Source organism: Cricetulus griseus (assembly GCF_003668045.3).
Source record: "Cricetulus griseus strain 17A/GY chromosome 1 unlocalized genomic scaffold, alternate assembly CriGri-PICRH-1.0 chr1_0, whole genome shotgun sequence".
Classification (NCBI taxonomy): Eukaryota; Metazoa; Chordata; class Mammalia; order Rodentia; family Cricetidae; genus Cricetulus; species Cricetulus griseus.
In genome coordinates, this window is record NW_023276806.1 from 194,963,810 (window position 1) to 194,986,124 (window position 22,315).

General features: G+C 40.4%; 1 protein-coding gene across 1 annotated transcript in view; it reads left to right on the forward strand.

The window, feature by feature from the left end:
* The window catches only part of Chchd3 (coiled-coil-helix-coiled-coil-helix domain containing 3), a 263,514-nt gene that overhangs the window by 87,218 nt on the left and 153,981 nt on the right, over positions 1-22,315 (forward strand). The window contains exon 4 of the mRNA XM_027391410.2: positions 2,036-2,153. Coding sequence (XP_027247211.1) covers positions 2,036-2,153 — 118 coding nt within the window. The remainder of the gene's footprint in view (positions 1-2,035; positions 2,154-22,315) is intronic.

Below are 22,315 nucleotides of genomic sequence, written 5' to 3' on the forward strand. Positions count from 1 at the left end.
CTGAAATGCCTGCTATGTAGCAGGTGATCCCTAAGTGATAACAGTGCTGTTACTTTATTTCAGTTTTCACTCACCATGTAAAATCGGCAACTTTTTAAAAATGTGTAGCAATATTCCCATTAAAGTGCTTTAAATGCATAGTTTTGCAATCTGGTTGGATAACCTTAGCCGTTATCAGTGTTCTCATGTGGACCACTCCATTTTTATGTTGCTTCCCTTTGATATCTCTCCGGGATGTATTTAAGTATCGAGCTGTGGCTTTCCAACTCCAGCATGCATCAGAATCACCTGGGGGTGGCACATTAAAAGGCATTTTGCTGGTTCCTCTTCTGTGGGTTCCTGATGCCTAGATGTGAGGTGCTGCTAGGAATCTGCACTCCTGCAGCCCCCCAGCTGCACCTGCTGCTGTGTGGACCCACCCTGAGCACCTGGTCCAGGAGGCAGTGTGGCTGATGCCATGTTGTATGGTTTTTATGAAATATTTTTAGAGACCCTTGCTTTGCCTACATGCCATTGTACTTATGGCTTAGAAAGTCTCTTAGGTTTCTTCATGGAATGAGTGTATTTCTGTTGTTCTTTCTTCAAGAACGACTAACTATACATGTTTACCCTCTAGGGGGAAGGCATAAGTTTGGAATGTATTTTACAGGATAATTTTATGTTTTATAATTTACTTCTAAGAACTCCATGCTATCAGGAAGGTGTGAGGGTTTAAAACACTAACAAGAATTTTATGTTCTCTACTTCTTTTCAAGGGTCTTTTTGATAGACTAGCACCAAGTAAAATTTAGCACTCATCATTCACACTCAGACAACTTCACTCAGAATGTCACCAACATAACAGTTTCACCTCCTTTTAAAGCATAGCTTACATCTTTGGAGATATGATGGTCTAGAAGGGTTATTCTTTCAAAAGAGAAAAGGCAATCAGAAATCTTTGTCCATGAGATTACACTGAAATGTTCTTTCATTTAGTGCTTCTGAGTGCTTGTCTGTGCAAGGTATTATGGCAAAAGCCAGTGCCAAAGTCATTTGTCTTTATCACATACGAGGGGATTTTAGTAGATTGTAACTTAATATGGACCTAATTGTGTGACAAAGCTATGGATCACCTTAATGCAATTGTAGGCTTCATTAACAGGATTAGTAGTATGCGCATCTGGGCACTGCTGCTGCTATCTTGTTTCACTAGACCCAGTTTGGAGTGTAAGCTGTTAACTGGCATTGAGGGAGGTGGAGCCTGCCATTAAGTCTGTGCTATATTTGCATATCCTGATTGTAGGAAGGTGGTGTGATGCACTGGGTGGAGAGACTTGTATGTGTTGGTAGTTAGCCTCTATAGGGTTAAGAAACCAGGGAATCTCAACACCTTGTCCACTACAGTGTCCTCTGTGCTTAACATGGGGCCTAACTCACTCATATTCAGTAAATAAGTGGGTCAAAAACATGGCTGGATGATTGTGTGCATGTGCCCGTGTGCACGGAGAGTAGAGATCTAACTCAGCTGTGGTTCTCAGGAGCACTGTCTACCTTGGTATTTGACTGTCCTCTTCCTGGGACCTAGGACTCACTGGTGGGCTAGGCTGGCCAGCCAGCGGGCTCCAGGATTCCAAGTGTGGGATTCCTGGAGAGGATGCTTGGGTCCTCTTGCCGTGTTCCAAGCTCTTTACTTACTGAGGTCTGCTGGAGGTCCCAGGGATGGGACTTTTTGGTGAGAAGTTTTCAGTTTTACCTGAGGACTTTGTTAAACTTGGACACTTTGTCAGCTGAATCAGTAACTTCTCATTTTGGAATTCTGTTGTTTTAAATGTGTGGGTCGAGGCTGTGTATGGTTTTTGGTAGACTATGGGCCAAGATGATTTCAGCTTTTGAATAATGACTGTATGTTTCTTTATATTTTCAGTTATTTAATTTAACATAAAGTAATGTCAACCAACAAAGTAATTTTCTAACTTGATTATGAAATAATCTAAAATAATTATAGTACTTAAAATAATTAAAATTAAAATATTATTACCTTTACTTATCTTTTCAGCCTTAAGCAAGCCAGGGACCTAGAACGAGAGAGGGCTGCAGCCAATGAGCAGCTCACCAGAGCTATCCTTCGGGAAAGGATATCCAGTGAGGAGGAGCGCTCCAAGGCAAAGCATCTGGTAAGTGCCCCCCTCCCCCCCCCTTTAACGCTAGCCTTGCCCTCCAGGACAGCCATGAGGTCAGCAAAGCAAAGCACTTAGTGCCACCTGTTAGTGTTGGTAACAGTAACATTTCCTTGGTCAGGCAGGACTTTGAGTTGCATGTATTACAGGTGGCTGCTAGAAGACTGGCCTCCAGGATGTTAAGGGAGGTAACTAAAGAAGTGTTGAAGTCAGGACCAACACACAGTCACATGCCCAGGTTCCACCTGGGGAGATGCTGCTTGTTTGTTTTCCACCCATGGCTCTGTTGTCTCCATAGCACTGGGGCCAGCAGCCTGGCCTCTTTCTTTTCCTGGGCAGCCTCCAGATGCCCAACTGAGCAACTTCCAGAATATCAGTCACTCTCTAGACCTTAGAAAGGGGGAAAGTCAGCAAGGGTCTTGGAGAATGAACTTTTAAAAGAGAACCAGAAGTTTCTTCAGTAAAATACTTTTTAATTTTAAAGACTGAATATGTATTTTTTTTCTGAATAAGTACTTTAAAATAAAAGATTAACAAAGTTTGAAAGTCACTATATCTTTTTCTGGCATGATCATGGTTCACACAGGGGTGTGTTTCACTCTGTAATGTTTTTCCGCAAGATCTCTTATTTATCATTTAGAGTTTGCATAAATGCTATATGTATGTAAATATATCTGTAGATCACAGAACATTTTTCTGAAATGTAGTTTCTCATGATGCATAGTATCTTCTGTATCCCTACCACTTATTAAGCAGATTTTCCACTGTCAGATAAAACTGGAGCTTTTCTGGTTCAAGCCTCTAGCCTGGACTGCTCAGTCTCTACTTCCTCCTAGAAATGCAGATGAAACACTGAGGGCCCTTGGTACTCACTGGAACACATAGAGAAGCGAGCCAGTGAGGCTGAACACAAGGCCTTACATGGAGGATTTGAATGTCACAATTCTTACCGAGCAAGTATCTGCTCTCTTCCTAGTGTCTGTCTGACTGTCTGTCTGTCTGTCTGTCTGTCTGTCTGTCTGTCTGTCTGTTTCTGCTTTGCCGTTTGCCCACACAATTGTTAATGTTAGGATGATTGGCATTTTGTTCTTTCACTTTCTTTTTAAATGACTGACGTTCCTACTTATCCACGGTGATGGGGTACAGGGTGATAAATTAGTCCATGTATACAGTGTGTCTGATCAAATTAGCAGAGTAGCATTTGGTCCTTGAGTCATTTTGGATTTTTTTGTGTGTGCAAAGCTTAGAATTCTCTTCTAGTTCTGTATGAATAAGTAAATTGCTAATAATTGCTAAGTTTTTTCCTCATTTTACCTCTTAGCCCTTTCTTTGGTAAGTGAACCCATGACCAGGTGCAAATAGAAGCATGAAAAGGGAAGTCAGTTTATAAATCCATTTCTTAGTGACCAGTCTGAGGTCCAGGCTGCTAGGAGAGGGGGTGACAGTGGAGGTGACAGACCAGGAGGGAAATGCCAGTGGGCTGACTGTGTCAGCACATGGTGCATACTCATTGAGTGGCCCTCAGGCAATGCGAGGGTCAGAGGGGAAGCCAGTAAACTTAATGGGTGGCCATCTCAGGATTAGAAATAGAGTCCCCAGCAACTCAGTTTCTGACTCCATCCGCTGCCTGTGTAAGTGGAAGTGTATTTTGAGGTAGTGGGAACAATATGTCAGGCTGGAGGCTAAGGATGGAGGAGAGAACACGTGTTAATGTTGCTCAGATGTTAGGAAGGTACCAGAGGCTTTTCTGGTGGGTGTTTTTTTCTGTCCCACGTTTTGGTTCTTTGCACATCATCCCCTTAACACTCTTCTCTCACTGGCTCTTTTCCTGAATTTGGACATACTGTCTTATTCACCACTTTAACACTTACTGACTCAGAAGACGCATGCACATGGTAAGGCATTACAAGAACGGTTTCACAAGAACCGTGAAAGCTTGTTGTGGAACCTAGAGGCAGCTCATATTGTATGCCATGATTTAGATGGAACAGTATGTTCAGCCTTTTCTGTTTGTCTTAATAACCCACCCATTGACTGTTTTCTCTTTCATTTAACTACTGGTTTGTAGGTACTGAAGTGTTTGTTCTGTCTGTAGCGCTTTCTTACTGATTATGGTGTTGTGTGGTATAGATGGCCGATTTTCATCACAATGTCGGCCATATAGAGTCCTCAGAGCACTTAGGGAATAAATAGGATTGATACAGTGGGTGATGCTCCCTCAGAGGCTCTTTTCCTGTCGCAAATGCTCACAGATAGTTGAGTGTTGTGTTGTGGCCGCAGAAGCCTAACTGCTACTGGGTAATTCCTGATGCATCTGCTACACTTCTGCATTATTGGTGTTATTGTAGAAGACATACATATTCACTGTGTAAAGATCAGAAAATCAATCCATAAATACATTAAAAATTGACATAAAACTTCACTGTCCACAGATAACTATTAATATTGTTTGTGTATGTATATCTGTGTATGAATATATGTATGCTTATGTGTTTGTTTGTGCGTGTGTGGGGGGGGAGTGAGGTTGTGTGTGAAGCCAGAGATCAACTTTGAGTTTTGTTCCATAGGGGTCTCTTTCTCTGTCTCTCTCGCTTCCTCTCTGTCTCTCTCTTCCTCTCTCTCTGTCTCTCTGTCTCTCTGTCTCTGTCTCTCTCTCTCTCTGTCTCTCTCTCTCTCTGTCTCTCTCTCTCTCTGTCTCTCTCTCTCTGTCTCTCTGTCTCTCTCTGTCTCTCTGTCTCTGTCTCTGTCTCTCTCTCTCCCCCTGTCTCTTCCTCTCTTTCCTCTCTCTCCTCTCTCTCTCTCCCTTAGACTAGCTGACCAGCAGCCCCTGGGATCTACCTATCAATGCCTCTCCAGAGCTGGTGTTACTAGTGTGAGTCTGGCTCACATGAGTTCTAGGGAATTGAACTCAGGTCCTCGTGCTTGTGTGGAAAGCACTTTACTGACAAGGTTATCTCCCAATTTGCAATCTATTTTTTTTTTTTTTAAGATTTATTTATTATACATAGCGTTGTGTCTGCATGCTTACCTGCCTACCAGAAGAGGGCGTCAGATCTTATTAGAGATTGTTTTAAGCTGCCATGTGGTTGCTGGAAATTGAACTCAGGACCTCTTGAAGAACAGCCAGTGCTGAGTCATCCCTCTGGTCCTGAAGTCTGTCTTTTAAAATAATTCTTTTTGTTCATGTCCTCATGGTTGCATGGCAAGCACCTTACCAATTAGACTCTCTTGACCCCAATATTCTCTTTTTTTGATTTTAATTCCTTTTGCTTTCTGTTGAGTTTATGACATTATTACATTAAGTTTATCTAAGACATTTACATGTGGATATTTCCCTTCCCCCCAATTTCTATATTTTTTTATAGTCTAAAAAAATATAGAAAATTTGAAGAAGATAAGTATTAGCTAGGAGTGGTGGCTAAAGTCAGGAAGCTTGGGGGCCAGTGCAGGCCACATTAGAAAGTTCTGTGCCAATGGGGGCTACAAACTCAGAGTAAATATTAGGAAATAAAAGAATACCCTAAAATACTGTTGTAAAACTGTCACCTTCTGTTCATAGAGGTATGAAGTTCTCTTTGCCTTTCTCATCCATGTGTTCTATACAGGCCATAAGTTTCCAGAGTTTACACTGCCCTACTTTTTGAAACAGAGTCCTGGAGTAGATCCTGTGCCTTCTCTTGTTATGTAGTCCCTTGATTCTCTCTCCTGAGGAGGGCATCCTCAGAACCCATGGTGATGAATCAGCCTAAGAAGTGAGTGCTAGGCCTCTGTCACTACTCTTCTTTGGTTGTGAGCCCCTGAGTGATGGCCAATGTTGTTTATTTCTTTGTTTTTTGGGTCTCTATTTGGAACCCAAGTGTTACAGCCTGTAGGAAAGTAAACACTTTGAGCTTCATGTATTTGAATTAATTAGAAAGCATTGTCAGAATGTGACAATGTATATCTTTCTCTAAATCTTTGAGGCCATGGGTGTTTTATATATTGGATTTTTAAAGAATTTGGTATATTTACATACATACATACATACATACATACACACACACACACACACACACACACAGAGAGAGAGAGAGAGAGAGAGAGAGAGAGAGAGAAAGAGAAAGAGAGAGAGATTGAGACAGACAGACAGACAGACAGACAGACAGACAGTCTCTCTGGTGATAAGACCCTAGGCTAACAAACATGACATTCTTGTTTCAAATACACTATATACTTGTGAACTAGTGTTAATTTTCCAATGCTCTTAGTGGGTCTGTTTTGACTGCTATCTGTCAAATGGGTCAGGGGTGGAATTTACCACTAGTGATATTATGTCTACATATATGATAAAGTCTTGGGAGTTCCACCACACCCCAAGTCCAGTTTTGGACTTTGGGGCATTTTGGCTCTCACATATTCAGACATGCCCAGCCTGTGTTATGAAATAAACCTGCTCATGTTCCTTTCCTTTTTTTCTGCTCATTAGTACTTAGCGTTTACTCTGTGTCTTCTCAGATGGAAGTGTCAGGCTTCCCCCTCAGTTGTCTTAGCAGCTGGTTTTGTTTAAGGTCTTTGAAGAGCAGAATCATGATGGTTCTGTTGATGACAAGTTAAAATAGGTTCCAATCAGAAGTTTCCCCTTTGGAAGACTTGTCCACCCTCCTCTCCCCCCAAGACAGGGTTTCTCTGTGTAGCTTTGTAGACCAGGCTAGCCTGGCACTCACAGAGATTCCCCTGCTTTGCCTCCAGGGTGCTAGGATTAAAGGCATTCACCCCCCCCCCGACTTGTTTTAACTGGGGGAAACTCTTAAGCTGGGTCTAGAAAGAATAGACCATTCCCTCTCTGTTCTTCATGACTGGTACCAGAATTTTAATCAAATTTTATCCAGACAGTTGGAGAGACCACTCACTGGTGACTGTGGCTGCCTGAAATGGCAATGAGACTCACATGGATGGTATATCCATCCTTCTTAGGAACAGTTAAGGGGTCCTGTGATGAAAGGAGATTAGTAAGAGGGTAGAACCAAGCCACACACAAGGTTAATGCAGCTTGACATTTTAACATCTTTAAGATCCTGCATTTATAATCTCATATTTGCTATGCCATTAGAATTTATTTGAAATTAAAGAATACCAGGCCAAATTTTGACTTTGCAATTATATTTGATTTCTTTCTAAAAATGCCAATTAAAATAGTGATTCGGCTTTTTTCTGTCTTATTAAATTACATTGGTTTAATGTTAGCCATTTCTTATTCACCACAGAGATGTTCAGTATTTTCTTTTTTTAAAAAGATCTGAACTTTAAAGCAAACCTTAATTTACTTGTATAAAAGTATTTACTTAAGTCTTCTGGAGCCTCTGCCCCTACGTGTGACACACTTCCTTCACCCTTACAACAGATATTTTTATTGCTTGTTTACTGTATGGAAAATACTCTGCGGATGTATAAGAGAGAAAGATAAAGTCCTGTCCTTAAGAAAGTCATACTGGCTGAGGCAGTCATATTGGGTCTAGTTTCCTATTTCCATTCATCAGTTTTCCCCTTCAGGGTTCTTTGTGTTTTTATAAATGTTTACAGTCATCATACAGGATGCTGGGGTGGCTTGATTATGACTTCTTACATACCTGTCACTGTACTTGGCTCAGTTTTTCTCTCCCTGTGACAGCCCCCCCCCCCCAACTTGCCAGTTGTCATCAAGTTACATTAAGTAGTTGCGCCCTGCTTTCTTGATGCTGGTGTTCGGGTGTTAACTCCAGTTTTTGTATTTGAGGAAAAAGTGTATTTTGGGAAGACAGATATCAGTGCTTAAAATCAATCTTACCAATTTTGTATATCTTATCAATTCATGCTACTTAGAGTGCTGTGAGAATTCTACTTTTGAAGTTGGAGGAATCTTGCCTTCTTTTTAACTCACTGCTGTATTTGCAATCATTCAACAGCTGCTTAAGTGCCTGTTTATTCCAGGGTACAAACAGACAGTAAGAAGCTGATACTGTTGACTGAATAATTTTGAATGTGCTAAAACCCCAGAAATAAGAGGAAAGGATGTGGACTTTCTAGGGAAGGGAGCCTAGAGTCCTAAAGCCTGCTCGGGAATTGCCCCGAAGGTTGAGGAGTAGGAGGGGCTGTGTCAGTGTTGTATTTTGCAGGCATGAGCATACATGCCTGGGGTGTGCGTGGGAACAGCCAGGTGGGGGAAGCGGAGCTAGCTGCCTGGTGGGAAGTGGTAGCAGTGGTCAGCAGAGCTGCGGTTCTGGAGGATAGATATAGATATAGATATGGATATAGATATAGATATGGATATAGATATAGATATGGATATAGATATGGATATAGATATAGATATAGATATAGATATGGATATAGATATATAGATATATAGATATAGATATATATCTATCCCTGTTAGGAATACTGCACTCAGTACATAGTGCAGTTCAGAGCAGGACAGTGGAGTGCTTAGAAACTTGTTTTTATAGCTTAGTGATGTGTGAAGGACAGAATAGAGGGAAACAGGGCTGGACGCAGAGAGTCCGGGAGAAGGCCTCACATTTATGTAGCAGAAGCAGGTGCTGCCTGAAGGAGAGCGTTGTCTATAGGAAAGCAGGGTAAAGAGAAGTAAGAAATATTTGGGAAATAATATATGGGTCTTTAGGTTTGAAGGATTGAGAGAAGAATCAAGAATAACTTTAGGGCTATGAGTTTGTGACAGTGAATAAGGATGCGTGCATTAGGCCTGACAACTTGAGTTTGATTCCTGAAACCTAGATGGTGGAAGAAGAAAACTGTCTCCTACAAGTTGTCCTCTGACCTCTACATGTATGCTGTGGGGGTACACAAACGCTTATATATACACACACACATTTTCTCCCCCCCTCAGTGAATAAATAAAAAAAAAAGACTAATATTTCTAGTGTCAGCAACTCTGTAACATTAAAAAAAAATAAAATTGTTAACCTTAAGTGTCCAGGATCAAGAGTTTACATCACGCATCTTTATTCGACATATCCTGTGCATAAGGTTCTGTTAATTGCAGAGGTGAAGGCAAAGTGGGTGTGGTGGCTCTTCCTCAGAGTCTTCAGTGCAGTGTTTGTGGGGAAGGTCAAAGGTCATTCTTATCCCTTGACCTTTTCTTTTAACCTTATACTTTTTGAATGTATAAACCTCACACTGTTTAGAAGAATAACACAAAAGTAGAGTTAGTGAATGCACAAATTTCATTTCTGCAAATTTAAGTGACTTTCACCAAAATGTCCCTTTTTGTTCCCAGTTTCTTTTTGTCTGAAATGCGCTAGTGAAGCAATCAAGAAGAATTGATTAATTTTGTGCTGTGTGCTTTTCACTCTGTGTTTTCTTTGTGCTTCAAACTGTGACAGTTGAAATTTTATGGTAAAAGAGAAAAAGGTTTTGAATTTCGGGTGTGGAGAAAAATGACTAAATTAAAAGAAGTAGATAAGAATACCACTGCTGCCCAGATGTGAGTCAATGTCTGCCCAAGGTGTAGATGCAGCCCAGGCTGTGATTCTAAAGCCACTGGCAAGGTTCTTGCAGCAGAGATCTGTGTAATAATAGAAGAGCAAGAGTGATCACTTGGGATGCTTAATATCATAATGATTTGCCAGGTAGATGAAGGTTCAGGGTAACACTAGTTATCCTAGGTTCTCTTATTGAGCACTTAAAGACAATTAAAAAATTTCCCCTTAATTTTCTTTTTCTCTTTCTTTGTGCCTCCCTCCCTCCCACCCACTCTCCATTCCTCCCTCTGTCCCTCCCTCCTTCTGTCCCTCCCTCCCCTTGGTCATGCCATGGACTGGTTTGGATATGCACAGTGTACTAGTTTGCTTTGCTTGCAAGAAATGGATTTAGTGATTTTTGAGGGTTTTTTTTTTTTCCAGATTTTTTTATTTGAATTAGAAACAAGATTGTTTTACATGACAATCCCCGTTTCCTTCTCCATCCCATCCTCGCTTACAACCCCCTCCCAACTAAAACCCTACCTATCACATATCCTTTCTTCTAATCTACACCTGACTCGACCTTTCTGCTCCCTCATGACCTCTGCATCCCTCCTCTTCTTCCCTTCTCATTCTCATAGCTCCCTCCCCCCTCTTCCCATGCTCTCAATTTGCTCAGGGGATGGTGACCCTTTCCCCTTCTCCAGGGAACCATGTATGTCTCTCTAAGGGTCCTCCTTGTTTACTAGCTTCTCTGGAAGTGTGGATTGTAGGCTGGTGTGATTTTGAGTTTTTGAGGACTATGTAAATACACAATTTCTACCCTGTGTTTGAAGGATTTGAGGCTATAGTTACAGATATTTCCCCCAGGTTTATTGGTAAGAATAGGATCTGGAATCCACCTGCAAGTCCCTATCTTCCTTTCTCAGTTAATAGCTGTCTGGGGACTTCAAAGTACAGTCTTCCTGAAGGTGAAAGTGGAGGCATGCTGTGTCCCTTTGCCTCCTGTGCATTTGGGTTCAGTAGGTCAGCCCAGTCTCCAAGACAAAGCATTCATTCTGTTTTCTCCTTTTGTGTTAGTTGTGAGCATGTGTGGTCCAGCTTCCAGTGTATTATAGTGACATTATAATTGTCAGCTGGAATGTGAATCACCTTATGAAGAGATTGTTGACCTATAATGTTCTATGGAGTGGCCGGCGAGAAGAATGTCTCAGCCTGCCAGCTTACTCTTTATGTGAATGAAGTGCCCTAAAGTGGGTAAGACTGCAGTTACCTGTACAGTTCCTCAGACGAATATAATTCTTAAATATGTACAGTTGAATCCCCTACTTTTCCAGGTAGGCAAAAATACCAGGATCTTATTACCAAATATCCTTGGGGGAAATACTATATTGTGTTGTTTCGATATCAAACGCCTAGAGGTGGAGCATGGCAAAATGCCCTCCTAGTTGAAGCTGGGGAGCTTTCCATTGAACTCAATGTGGAGGTGACTGTTGTTCACTCAGACTGCCGTGATCTTGTTGACACCAAGATTAAAGAAGCCAGCAAGCATGAGCACAATGCTATTGGAATTGCTGGGGCTAGTTGATCATACACTTCTTAGAATACACTGTCATAGTTTCATTTGAAATACCATTTTGACAATTCATCAAGTTGCTTGCAAAACATTGGCTGAGAGTAACTCAGGCTGAGTGGTACCTTCAATGTTAGCCCTGCCACTAATAGCTTATTGACATCCTATCACTTGGGTTGTTATGGGTGTCCAGGTGAGATATGGAGAGCACCAAGTAAAAGTCCTTAGGTAACCGTGGGACAAAGGACTGGTTATGCTTCCGTCTCTTGATAATGACTTGGCATTCATTGTTAATATATTTGCTTCATGGCCTGGTTGGAAATGAACTGTCATTAGTGCCTGGAAATTTTATTGAACTGATACCATAATCTTATTTCCTTTTGAAGAGGCCAGGAAACATGGCCCTCTGTTTGCCTTAACCTGTAACAAATCAGAAGTTTAACATAAGCATAATCAGGTCTGTCAAACCCCTACAGATCCTGAGTAAGGGTTTTGCATGTTGGGTTGAGCAACTCTGTGTTTAGCAGCAGTCTTTCCAGTTTGCCTTCACAGCAAGTCTCACAACTGTCAGTGAATTGCTTTCACTCTATTGAGGGAGGATCCATTAGAGCTGACTCTGTGATAGTCCATGTGCAATGAGAGCTCCTTGTGTAATGGATGTTAACAAACATTCTTGCTCTGTCTGTCTCTTTTCTTTTCTGCATCCTAAATGGAACTGAGTTATGCCCTTCCTTTGTTCTCGATGATCAGAGCTATGCTGCTGATGTGTATATAGGGATGTGTATTCTGTGGTTATGGAGAGAGGAGCAGTACTGCAGTATTCCCTTCAACCCTGTAGACATGCTCCATTTTCCTCCGTTGTGACTCTTCTCTTTTCTTTGCTAACTATAATTTAAGGATGACTTCTCCTGAAAATACTGAGGGGTAGAATTACCAAGTGAAGTAAGGCCTCTGGAGAGCAGGAATCTGTTTACAGACCTGCAATATTTATTACATACCTCATTTAGCCCATTTATCATTTTAATAGAAAAATGAGTCATTTTAGATGATTCTGAAATAATTCGAGGTAAGCTACATAGCCCTAGGCAGAATATGATTTACACAGACAGCACCACACTATATTCCAACACCATAATGGAGTGGCCAGCACCGACAACTTATGATTACTTATGGTAGACTTAGATGTCTTCATTGTCACAGAAATTTGATTAAACATTTATAGAGTTTTCTGGCTAGTTTTTTCCCTGTTTTTTTTTTTTTTTTTTTTTTTTGGGAAAGGTGCTTCCACCAAGTCCCATACTTAGTACCCAAAGATCCTTGCTTGTTCCATATACCAACTTCAAGATTAATTTCAGATTAATATTCGGTATTTTCCTGATGAGTGAGATTACAGTGTCATGGACTAGTTACATTGGAAGAGATTATAAGACCTGTCAATACACATTTTCTGTGTGTACCTGATTTAAGCCCCCATCTGATTTTAACTTTGAGTACCTTTCCTTTGTATGAGTACTTGACTCACTGGAGTACAGCCAGCTGAGCTGGGATCCCAGTTGTAAATGTAGTTAGTACAATGAAATCCACATGTTTTATTCCTGGACCAAACTGCAGCCCAAACAATTGGAGTTTGTTTTTGTTGCCTACCAGAAACTTTCAAATCTAGCACCTGACTTGGTATATTGTGTGGGAAGTAATGTGTCATAACCATTGATGATCAAGGAAATGTTCAAAGAAACTGTGAACCAAGAAGTTGCATAAAACCAGAATCTAGGTTACAGTTCAGGTCTCCAGTGCCTCTTTGCTTTTATTTTGGTCACACTTTCAACAATTAATTTTAGTTAATTATTATTTTAATGACTAGTGGAATTGATTCTTTATATTAGAAAGGGAAGAATAATTGAGGAACAGGCATAGGATCAAAGCAGGAATTACTACTGAAGGCATAAATAAAATGTGTAACTAAAAGTAATGTGTTGGGATGCACATGTACAGAAGTATTAAAATATAGCATTGTGGCTTCCTTAGACTAGAGGGCTAGTAAGTAGCCTTAACCTCTTGGACAGTTTGAGTGCTGTCTTCTCTTGAGGATGTATTCATAACCATTGCACTAACTGGAACTTAGGATAGCCTGTGTAACATTGAGGCATTGATCTGTATACAATAGAAATAAAGTCTGCAAATGGTTTTATTAAAAATAGTTATGTGAATCTTTACATTTACAGGAAGTGTGTAAGTGCTCTGTTTATTTTTATAGTCATTTAAAATTTTTTCTTGACTAGTTGGGTGGTGATGGTACATGCCTTTAATCCCAGCACTTGGGAGGCATAGACAGGCAGGTCTCTGTGCATTCAAGGCCAGGCTGGTCTACTGAGCGAGTTCCAAGATAGCCTCCAATGCTACAGAGAAACCCTGTCTCAAAAAACCAAAGCAAGCAAACAAACAAACAAATAAATACAGAATACCTGTATAAAGGGGCAAACTATTTTTGTTGTTGTTATCTGCAGTGTAAAATGTTTATGGGAGGGAAAGAAATGAGTCCTTATTTCTTTGGTGACAGTATGCTTATTTAGGAGAATAAAATAATTGTTATGGTAGATTATTTTGTCATGTAATTATATGTATTAGCAGTGTGTACTTTTCTCATCGGATGGATTTCATTAAATTTGTGGGTTTTTAAAAATTGAATTTTATGAGAAATTTTAGAACTATCCCATAGGTTTGTCTTATAAACTGAATCTCTAAATAGAGTTTGAAAAATGATGCCATTGACTCTTTTGGAGATTAGTTAAGTTGAAGGACGAAAGAAACAAAGTAAGAATGTAATTATGAAATCATTTTGTAGTTTTTCAGTTGCTCCTTATAATGCCAAGACGACTCTATTTCAGAAATTACAAGCTGAGTATATACGTTGCTAGACAAGGTACATATGGTTGTATATAATATGTAACGAATATTTCTTGATGTGGTAAAAGTAAATGCACTGTAAGAAATAATACTTCTGGGGGCCAGGGAGATACCTCTGCATTCACAAGGACTTGAATGCCCACCACGCACATAAAAAGCCAGGCCTAACGGTCAAGCTCTAAGCGCTGAGGAGAGATGCTGTCTGAGATAACAGGGTGGGTGGCTCTTGAAGAACAACCTCTGAGCCAGACCTGGTCTCAGCATCTGTGCATGCGTGTGTACATGTGTGTCTGAGTCTGAGTGAACCATTTAAAAATTTAAAACATTGCCCCTTTCCACTACATACATAATGACACATGGGATGACAGGCTTAAAGTCCATTTCTTCACTTCTTCCTTGTGATCATTTCTTAGACTGTGACAATAGTACAGCAAATTCAACTTAGATTCATCTGTTTTTAATCCTTTCTCATTCTTTCTTTGTACCTAACTATATATATATACATCTTATATATATATATATAATATATATATATATATATATATATAACTATATATATATATAGTTAGGTATATATATATAAATTAATTAAAGATCCACATTTATATATTGTTTATATGGCATAGTGGTTGTGACATATCATACATTGTGCATAAACATGTACCTTGGTTCATCTTGTCTAACTTTCATAATCATGTTCTCTTTCTTGGAATTTGGTATATGCTTCTTCTGTAACCAACTGGAGTTGTCCAGAGTCAAGAAATCTTAATTCTCAATCCAGATTCTGGTTTTTCAGTTCTTTCAACAGTATCACAGTTGCTTTTCCTCATTAAGGGTGTATAGTCTAGGTTCACAAATCACATCTGCTCAACATGTCCCCAGATTCCATTTTAAATATAATTTGCAAATAGTAGGACTAAGATGAGTTCCTGCTGCCATCGGCAATGTTTTAGAAGGATGAGCCGAGAGAGAGATGTGAAGGTCTCCTGCCAGCATACAGGTTATTTTATATCGAGTGCAAGTTGAGGCAAAATAAATGCTGAGGAGATTTTCTTTTTGTAAACCAAAAAATGCTATTGCAAGCATCCAAGTTATATCATTAAACACCATTAGAAAGTGAACTCCATTCTTGCTTTTCTACAGAGGTTTTGAGTAGTAATTTCATCTGAAATAGCCTCCTCTCCGTCCCTCCCTTCCAGGTTCTGCTCCATGTAATTTTAGGCAAATTGCTTCCTTTTCTTTATGCCCTTTGTTTCCATCCGCTTAAAATGAGGACAGAGTCTTTAATGTACTTCTTTCAAGTCTGTTACCTTGATGAATAAATACATAAATACAGAGGTTCTTTGAGAATGCAGAGTTCTACGTATTTATAAATTGGCTTTTCCTAAAGTAATTTCATTTCATGAATAGGCTACCAGTTCCAGGAGTCACATCTATTTTAATTTTCTTTAGTTATTAAAAAAGCCCATTTCAAAAATAAGAAAAATAGTTAAAGTTGAAAGCTTTTATTTTCTTGGTTAAATTGGATTTTTGTCATTGAAAACTTATTCTGATGAGTTGAAATGCTTTGGCCATAGGCACAGGTATGAATGCTCTTAGCCACTGTGCAGAAAGGGTTAGGCTTCAAGTTCCCTTTTTGGAGAAAAGAGGATGGGGTCTTTTGGCTAATGTTTGTTTTCTTAGAGTGGGCTTTCAGAGCTTTGTTGGAAAATAACAGGTGTTATAAGAAAAAAATAGGTATTTTAATATGTGAGCATAAATCGGTTTACTTAAAGCTTAAAGTGACTGCTACATGCCCTAAGTTTGCAGCAGTATGGGGACCTGAAAGTGATGTAAGCCACAATATGGGGAGTGTGAAAGGCATTATACTGAGTGGCATAAGCCAGACACAGAATCACAGTGACTACAGTTTCATAGATCAGTTCACAGCATTGAACTCAGAAGGAGCTGTGGTCATCACAGCTTGGGATTAGGAAGATGGCTGATGTTGGTCAAAGGGTATACACTTGCACTTACTCCATAAATTAGTTCTGTGGATCTGTTGTACAGCATAGACCACACTTACTGTAATAACATATTGCATACTTAATATATAAGAAGGCAACTATGTAAGGTAACAGACCTACTAATTAATGTGATTGGGATAATCAGCTTATACTCCATACACCATCCTGTTGTTCACTTGAAGTGTGTGTGTGTGTGTGTGTGTGTGTGTGTGTGTGTGTGTGTGTGTGTGAGTGAAAAATAAATTGTAACTTGAATTTCTGTCTTATGGTGGATTAACCCCTTTGTTACCTCTCAGCTCTACAATTCATCTTTTCAGAACTTTATTTTCTCCAGATTCAGTGTCCCATAGGCTCCAAAGCTACACAAAGAAACCCTGTCTCGAAAAACCAAAAAAACAACAACAACAACAACAACAAAACACCTATTTTCTTTTTCATTTATTCAGCTTACTAAATGTTATTGCTCAGTTTTAATTGACCAATGTATTGCCTGTCCTACCCATTGATGACATCTATTTCCTTTTCAAGCTCTTCTTGCCCATTTTATATTTGTAGCATATGGGCAGTGACATCTTCAGAATGTTTCTTGTCATTCCCTGTCATGCATGGGTAACAGAATATATTGGTGTTTCAAACTTATAATTTTTTAAATCTCCTTATGGAACTCAGTATATTATAAAGAGACTGGATCACATCCAACCTTGAAGGCATCAAAAAGAACAAGTTCTAAATACCGTAATTTAGAATGCAGCATATTTAGCTGTGTCTCCGTCTTGTATGCCACCATTTCCAAGACACAGCTACAGTAGTACATATGCTTGGCATGTATGTTATAATATTGCTTCCCCCACCTCTCTCCTCTCTTGCAGGAAAACCATATATAGTGAGCCTTGGGAACATGGTTACAGGTCCCACAGTGACACAACAAAAGCAGTCTTTGAAGTAGCCATGTTTTGTCCTGTTAAATGACATGGTGCACATGCATGCGGTGGATTAAAATATGTTCACTGCGACAGAACTCTTTAATTTTAATGGAAAAACACCCCTGTCAATTCCAGTTGGAACAAAGGTAGTTGCTGCGAGGGAGAGCGATTGCCAGGATGGCACGCTTCTCCTGCTTGTTCTCGATTCTCAGCTTTGTGTTGGTTATAATCTTGTCTTGGCACGCTGTGTTTCCAGAATATATCAGTTTTCATGTTTCTTTGGCTTTTTCTCAAGATTTATGAAGGAGGGGGTTAGCTTTTTGTCTGTCAAGTAGCAGAGTCTATTTGAGAATCTCTAATCAATAATTGTAAAATAACTAGAAATTGATCCACACCAGTTGTAAATCCATCCAAGCATTTCTATTAAAGTCTGTCACCAAAAGCTGTACAAAAGGCCTCACCATTGAAGCCAGGACAGAAGTAAGTAACTGGCCATGGTGTATTAATGGAATGCTCTTACAGGGTTCAGTGCAGACTGAGAACACTTACAGCATGCTGTCACAGCCTGATTGGGAGCTAGAGCTCATTTTCCTTACCAGGTATGATGACAAAGTGTGATGTGACATGCTGTAGGATTATGTCTCCTCCAGAATACATTTTCACTGATTGAGCATGACCTTGCCCTCTTCCCCATTGGAGTGAAACTTTTAGGCCCCTTTGTTTTGGATAGAATAAATGTGAGGAATGCATAGGGTGTTTAATAAGATCACTATTGGTGTAATCATGTTTCGGCAAAAATGTTACTAGGCAGTATTTGAGGGAGGGGACACACCCCTTTTCTTGGGTTGTCAAATGCCACCTTGTCACTGTGTGGATGTCATGAGACCTAAAGTTCTCTTTATTTGAGGCTTCTGAGGCAATATCCACCACACCTTGTGCTGATTCTAGGACCCCATAATTGCAGCAAAGGCCTGGTCCCCAAGAAGATTCAGGGCAGAGACAATATAACCTGGTCATTTTGCATCCCTTAGCTTAGTTAGCACTGTGTCCAGCATAGAAAGTGAATGACTGGTCTCTCTCTCTCTCTCTCTCTCTCTCTCTCTCTCTCTCTCTCTCTCTCTCTCTGTGTGTGTGTGTGTGTGTGTGTGTGTGTGTGTGTGTGTGTTGTATGAAGCACCTCTGTTCTCTGATTGCCTAGTGTGCTGCTTTAGCCCTGCTGTCCTCTGCCTTCACACATGACTTAGGTGGCCAAGCAAAGATTAACCCTTTAGTTTCTTAGTTAGAGAGACTGGTGCTTGTGCTGCTCAGCAATGTTCTTCAAGGGCACTGTTGTAACTAGTGAGATATTAGGTAAATGTCCCCATCCCATCTCTGTTCTTTCAGATGAAGGCTACTGAGAACAACACACATTTGTGAACATCATTGTAGATTATAGCAACATTATCTTTATATGAAATTATAATAATGGTCACATCTCATAGTATGGCTTGCCTATCATAATCAATGCCCATTGATTTAGAATAAGTATAGTTTTTAATTTTTTTGAGTCATGATTTCCGTATCTGTGTTCTATTTATGTTTTTAATTAGCCAACAATTATTTATTGAGGGCCTACAATATGCCAGATAATGTGATCTATATGCTAGGGATACAATCGGATTTATACACTAAGAAAATCCCTGCCCTAATATAGCTTATATTTTATAGAGGCAAGGGAATATGCTATATTTAGTCCTGATGCCAGTGGTGTGGAAGTTAGAGAGAGAAGGGGATCCTGGGCCTCTCATAAAGGAATAAAAATAGGTAACACAGTATTGAATGCGTATAATCTTTTTGGTCATTTGTGCCACTCTATGCATATTAAATGCTTTATAATTATTTGGGGCACTTTTATTTTTATACTTGATTTTGAACAGTTTGACGTTGAGTTAGAGGACAGGGGTTTTCAGAAGATTTATTACTATTTAAAAAATGTATGTGTGTGCTTGTGAGTGAGTGCCACATGTATGAGTGTGCTTGTGAGTGAGTGCCACAGGTGTGAGTGTGCTTGTGAGTGAGTGCCACATATATGAGTGTGCTTGTGAGTGAGTGCCACATGTATGAGTGTGCTTGTGAGTGAGTGCCACATGTATGAGTGTGCTGGCAGAGGCTAGGAGACGGCATCGGGCCTTCTAGAGCTGGGGTTGCAGCTCATACTTCCTTGTGACTTTTTATACACTGGGGAGCATCCCCCTTCCACTGGGTCCATGGTTATTTTTATACACTGGGGAGCATCCCCCTTCCACTGGGTCCATGGTTATTTTCTTCGTTAGAGTTGTAGATGTTCAATGTCTCCCCACGGTGGAGCCATGTCCCTACCACCATAACCCACCCTGAATAAAGTCTGCCCAACTGGTTTTATTATGTCTTGTGGTGTGCCGTTTACTTTTCTCATTGGTGTGATAAAATATCCTGACAGGAGCTACTTCATGGGAAAGTGAGGGTTCAGTCTGTCATGGCTGGGACATCACAGTGGCAGGAATGTGAAGCAGCTGGTCACATCACACTCAGTGGCAGGAAACGGAGCAGTGTGTATACAGCTTCCCCCATTTATACAGCCCAGACTTCAATCCCAGGGAATGGTGTAGTTGTCTTTTAGGGTGGTAGGCCTCCCCGCTATAATTAACCTTAACCTATCTAAGTAATCCCTCACAGATGTGGCTGGAGCCTTGTCTCTTAGGTTGTTCCAGATACTCGCAAACTGGCAGTCAGTATTAAACATCACAAATGGAATAATATTTTCTTCAGTAGTCACATACCCAGTATGGGCAATAATGTGTTTTACTCTGATGGTACTGGTTTTACTGTTAATCTCAAAAAATAAAAACAAAATGTCCCAACTTTATAGCTCTAGTTATGACTGGTATTTGATCAAACACCTGGGCAAAAATAGTTTGGATTGAATCAACACACTTAATGAACTCTGGCAGTCTGTACTTTCTATATAAAGAACTAAGACACTTTGCCCACATTGTGGATGATGTAGAAAGCTAGACTGTGACAACAGAGACAGGCACACCAGTGACAGCCAGATGTGGAGATGATTGCTTTGTCCACAACCATGAATTTATCTGTTTGGGAAAGCGGGGAGAATAGCTTGAGGAATGGTCCTTGTCTCTATATAGTCCTGGCTGTCCTGGAACTCACAGATCTGTCTGCCTCTGCTGCAATTAAAGTTGTATGTCATCACCAGCTGCCACCTGTGCCCTTGCAAAAAGAGTCTTTCACATCTTAAACTTGATGTGCCTGGGCAATGATAAAATATGGCAACATTTGACTTTATTGGGCTTAGCATACAGGTCCTTGTAGAACAGGGCTTTTGCTGGCTTGTTGCCATTTTGTATGACTTCCTCTATGCCTTCCAGCCTAGAGATGAAAGCCTGCTTGTAGTTCTCTGCACACCTCTATTCCAGACGAATTTGTGGAGAACCAAGGGCAAGCAGTAGTGTTGTAGTGCTGGCGATCTGTGATAAAAGTCAGTCCAAAGTGGGTTTCACTCTGCTGGAATGCAGTGTAGAAGTCTAAGAACCGGACGGACACTAGAGAGGAAGGCCTACTATATGCAAAGGGGAATTCTGCCTTACTCTCAGTGGCCATGATTCTGCTACCCAGATGGGTTTTCTGGGTGGGGTACTGTGTACTGTTGGGGCAGATACCTTGAGTGGTTAGGCTTGTACCTGTGGGCTCCTCTTACCTTCGAACATTGTGCTGTTCTCTTTGAGTGGGATACCAAAGGCAGCTCAGGAGAGGACTGTGGTGATGTTGGGTTGGCATTCTGTCAACCTCTTCCCACGGTGTTTGGAATGATCCCTAGCCTGTCTCTGGATGGTTTGGGCTCCATCATTGGCAGTTTTATAAAACGTCAGAGCTAACAAAATGTTCTACTGTCATGACCATGCACTTCTTCAAACAGCAGAATTGTGTCACAAGCTATGGGTGACACAGTGTTGCTTTGTCTGATTCTCTCAGTCGAGTAGCACTGTGTTCTTATTAACCCATAGGTTTTATGCCCTTTCTGCCAGATGTTGTGTCACATAGCAGAAGAAGAACATAGTCCTTCTGAGTGTTTCAGTGGTGATATGCACGATAACAGTCATTAGTGTTTTCAGAGCATCCCATGGGCGTGTGTGCCCCTCTTCGCTAACACTTCATCCCAGCAGATCCTCAGCAAGAGTGTCCCTTGGCATACTTGTTCCAGTTCTCAGCCCTCTCATTTTAATTTCATCTTTTAGGTTAAAACACTGTATAAACATCTTCTTCTAAAAGCATTCCTGATTTCCTAGTTCAAAAATGATCACAGCCTTCAGTGTATTTCCAGAAGCACTTGGTCATAACTTTGTCATGGCTAAGGTGACTGTATGTTATCCAGAGTGAGAAGGTAAGAGGAGGCTCTCAATCATTATGAGGACACACATTGAAACAGGAATATTCCAGGCAAGCCAGAAAATATGGTTGCCTCACTTGTGTCCTTTACTTTTATTTTGATCAAATATGTGTTCTTTCTCACTTTAAAAATGAGTTGGTTGCTGGGGTGGGAGAAGCAGAAAAGGCAAATGTTTATGCTTGTATTTCAGTACCCAAAGTACACTCAATAGATACTCTCTGTTTCTTACTAGATAGAATTTTTATTGTTCCCATAAGAGCCAGAAGTTGAGTAGGTTTTTCCTGTGATCCCTGAGATAGCTAGCATATTGAAGATAGTTAGTAGGAGCTGAGGACATGTACCTGAAATCCTTTGTTTGGTCTGTAGGCCAGAACTTGAGATAACGGTGATTAATACACTCTCTGGGCAGCTATGGTTGAGCAGGTATCAGGTGTGTTCTGTGAGATAGAACATGAGATCCCGGAGCCCTCATGACTAGTGTGGAAGGTGGTGGAACTGTGGTTCTGGATTTAGGAACCTCACTGTGCAAGGGACACAGTTCCTCATAGGTAGGCAGGAGACAGGTCCAGTATGTGTATGCTATACTTGGTATCTTTAGTCTTCATTAAGTCTGACTGCCTCTTGGCAATCTATTAAATGATAACATTTGAGAAGGTTATAATCACTTAGGAAGGCTTCTAGAAGTTATATATTGTGGACTTCCTATGGCTCTTTTTATGGAGTGTCACCAAGGAATTCCTGTGATGAAGAGCCCAGATGACATTAGTTCATGGGCTTCTATATATAAACGAAGGACTTGCCATTTAAATAGTCTATTCACTGGCCAGAGAGGCAGTGACTGGGAAAGTGAAGTGAGGTGGTGAATGTAATACTGAGTTTATTGCCACATGCTTC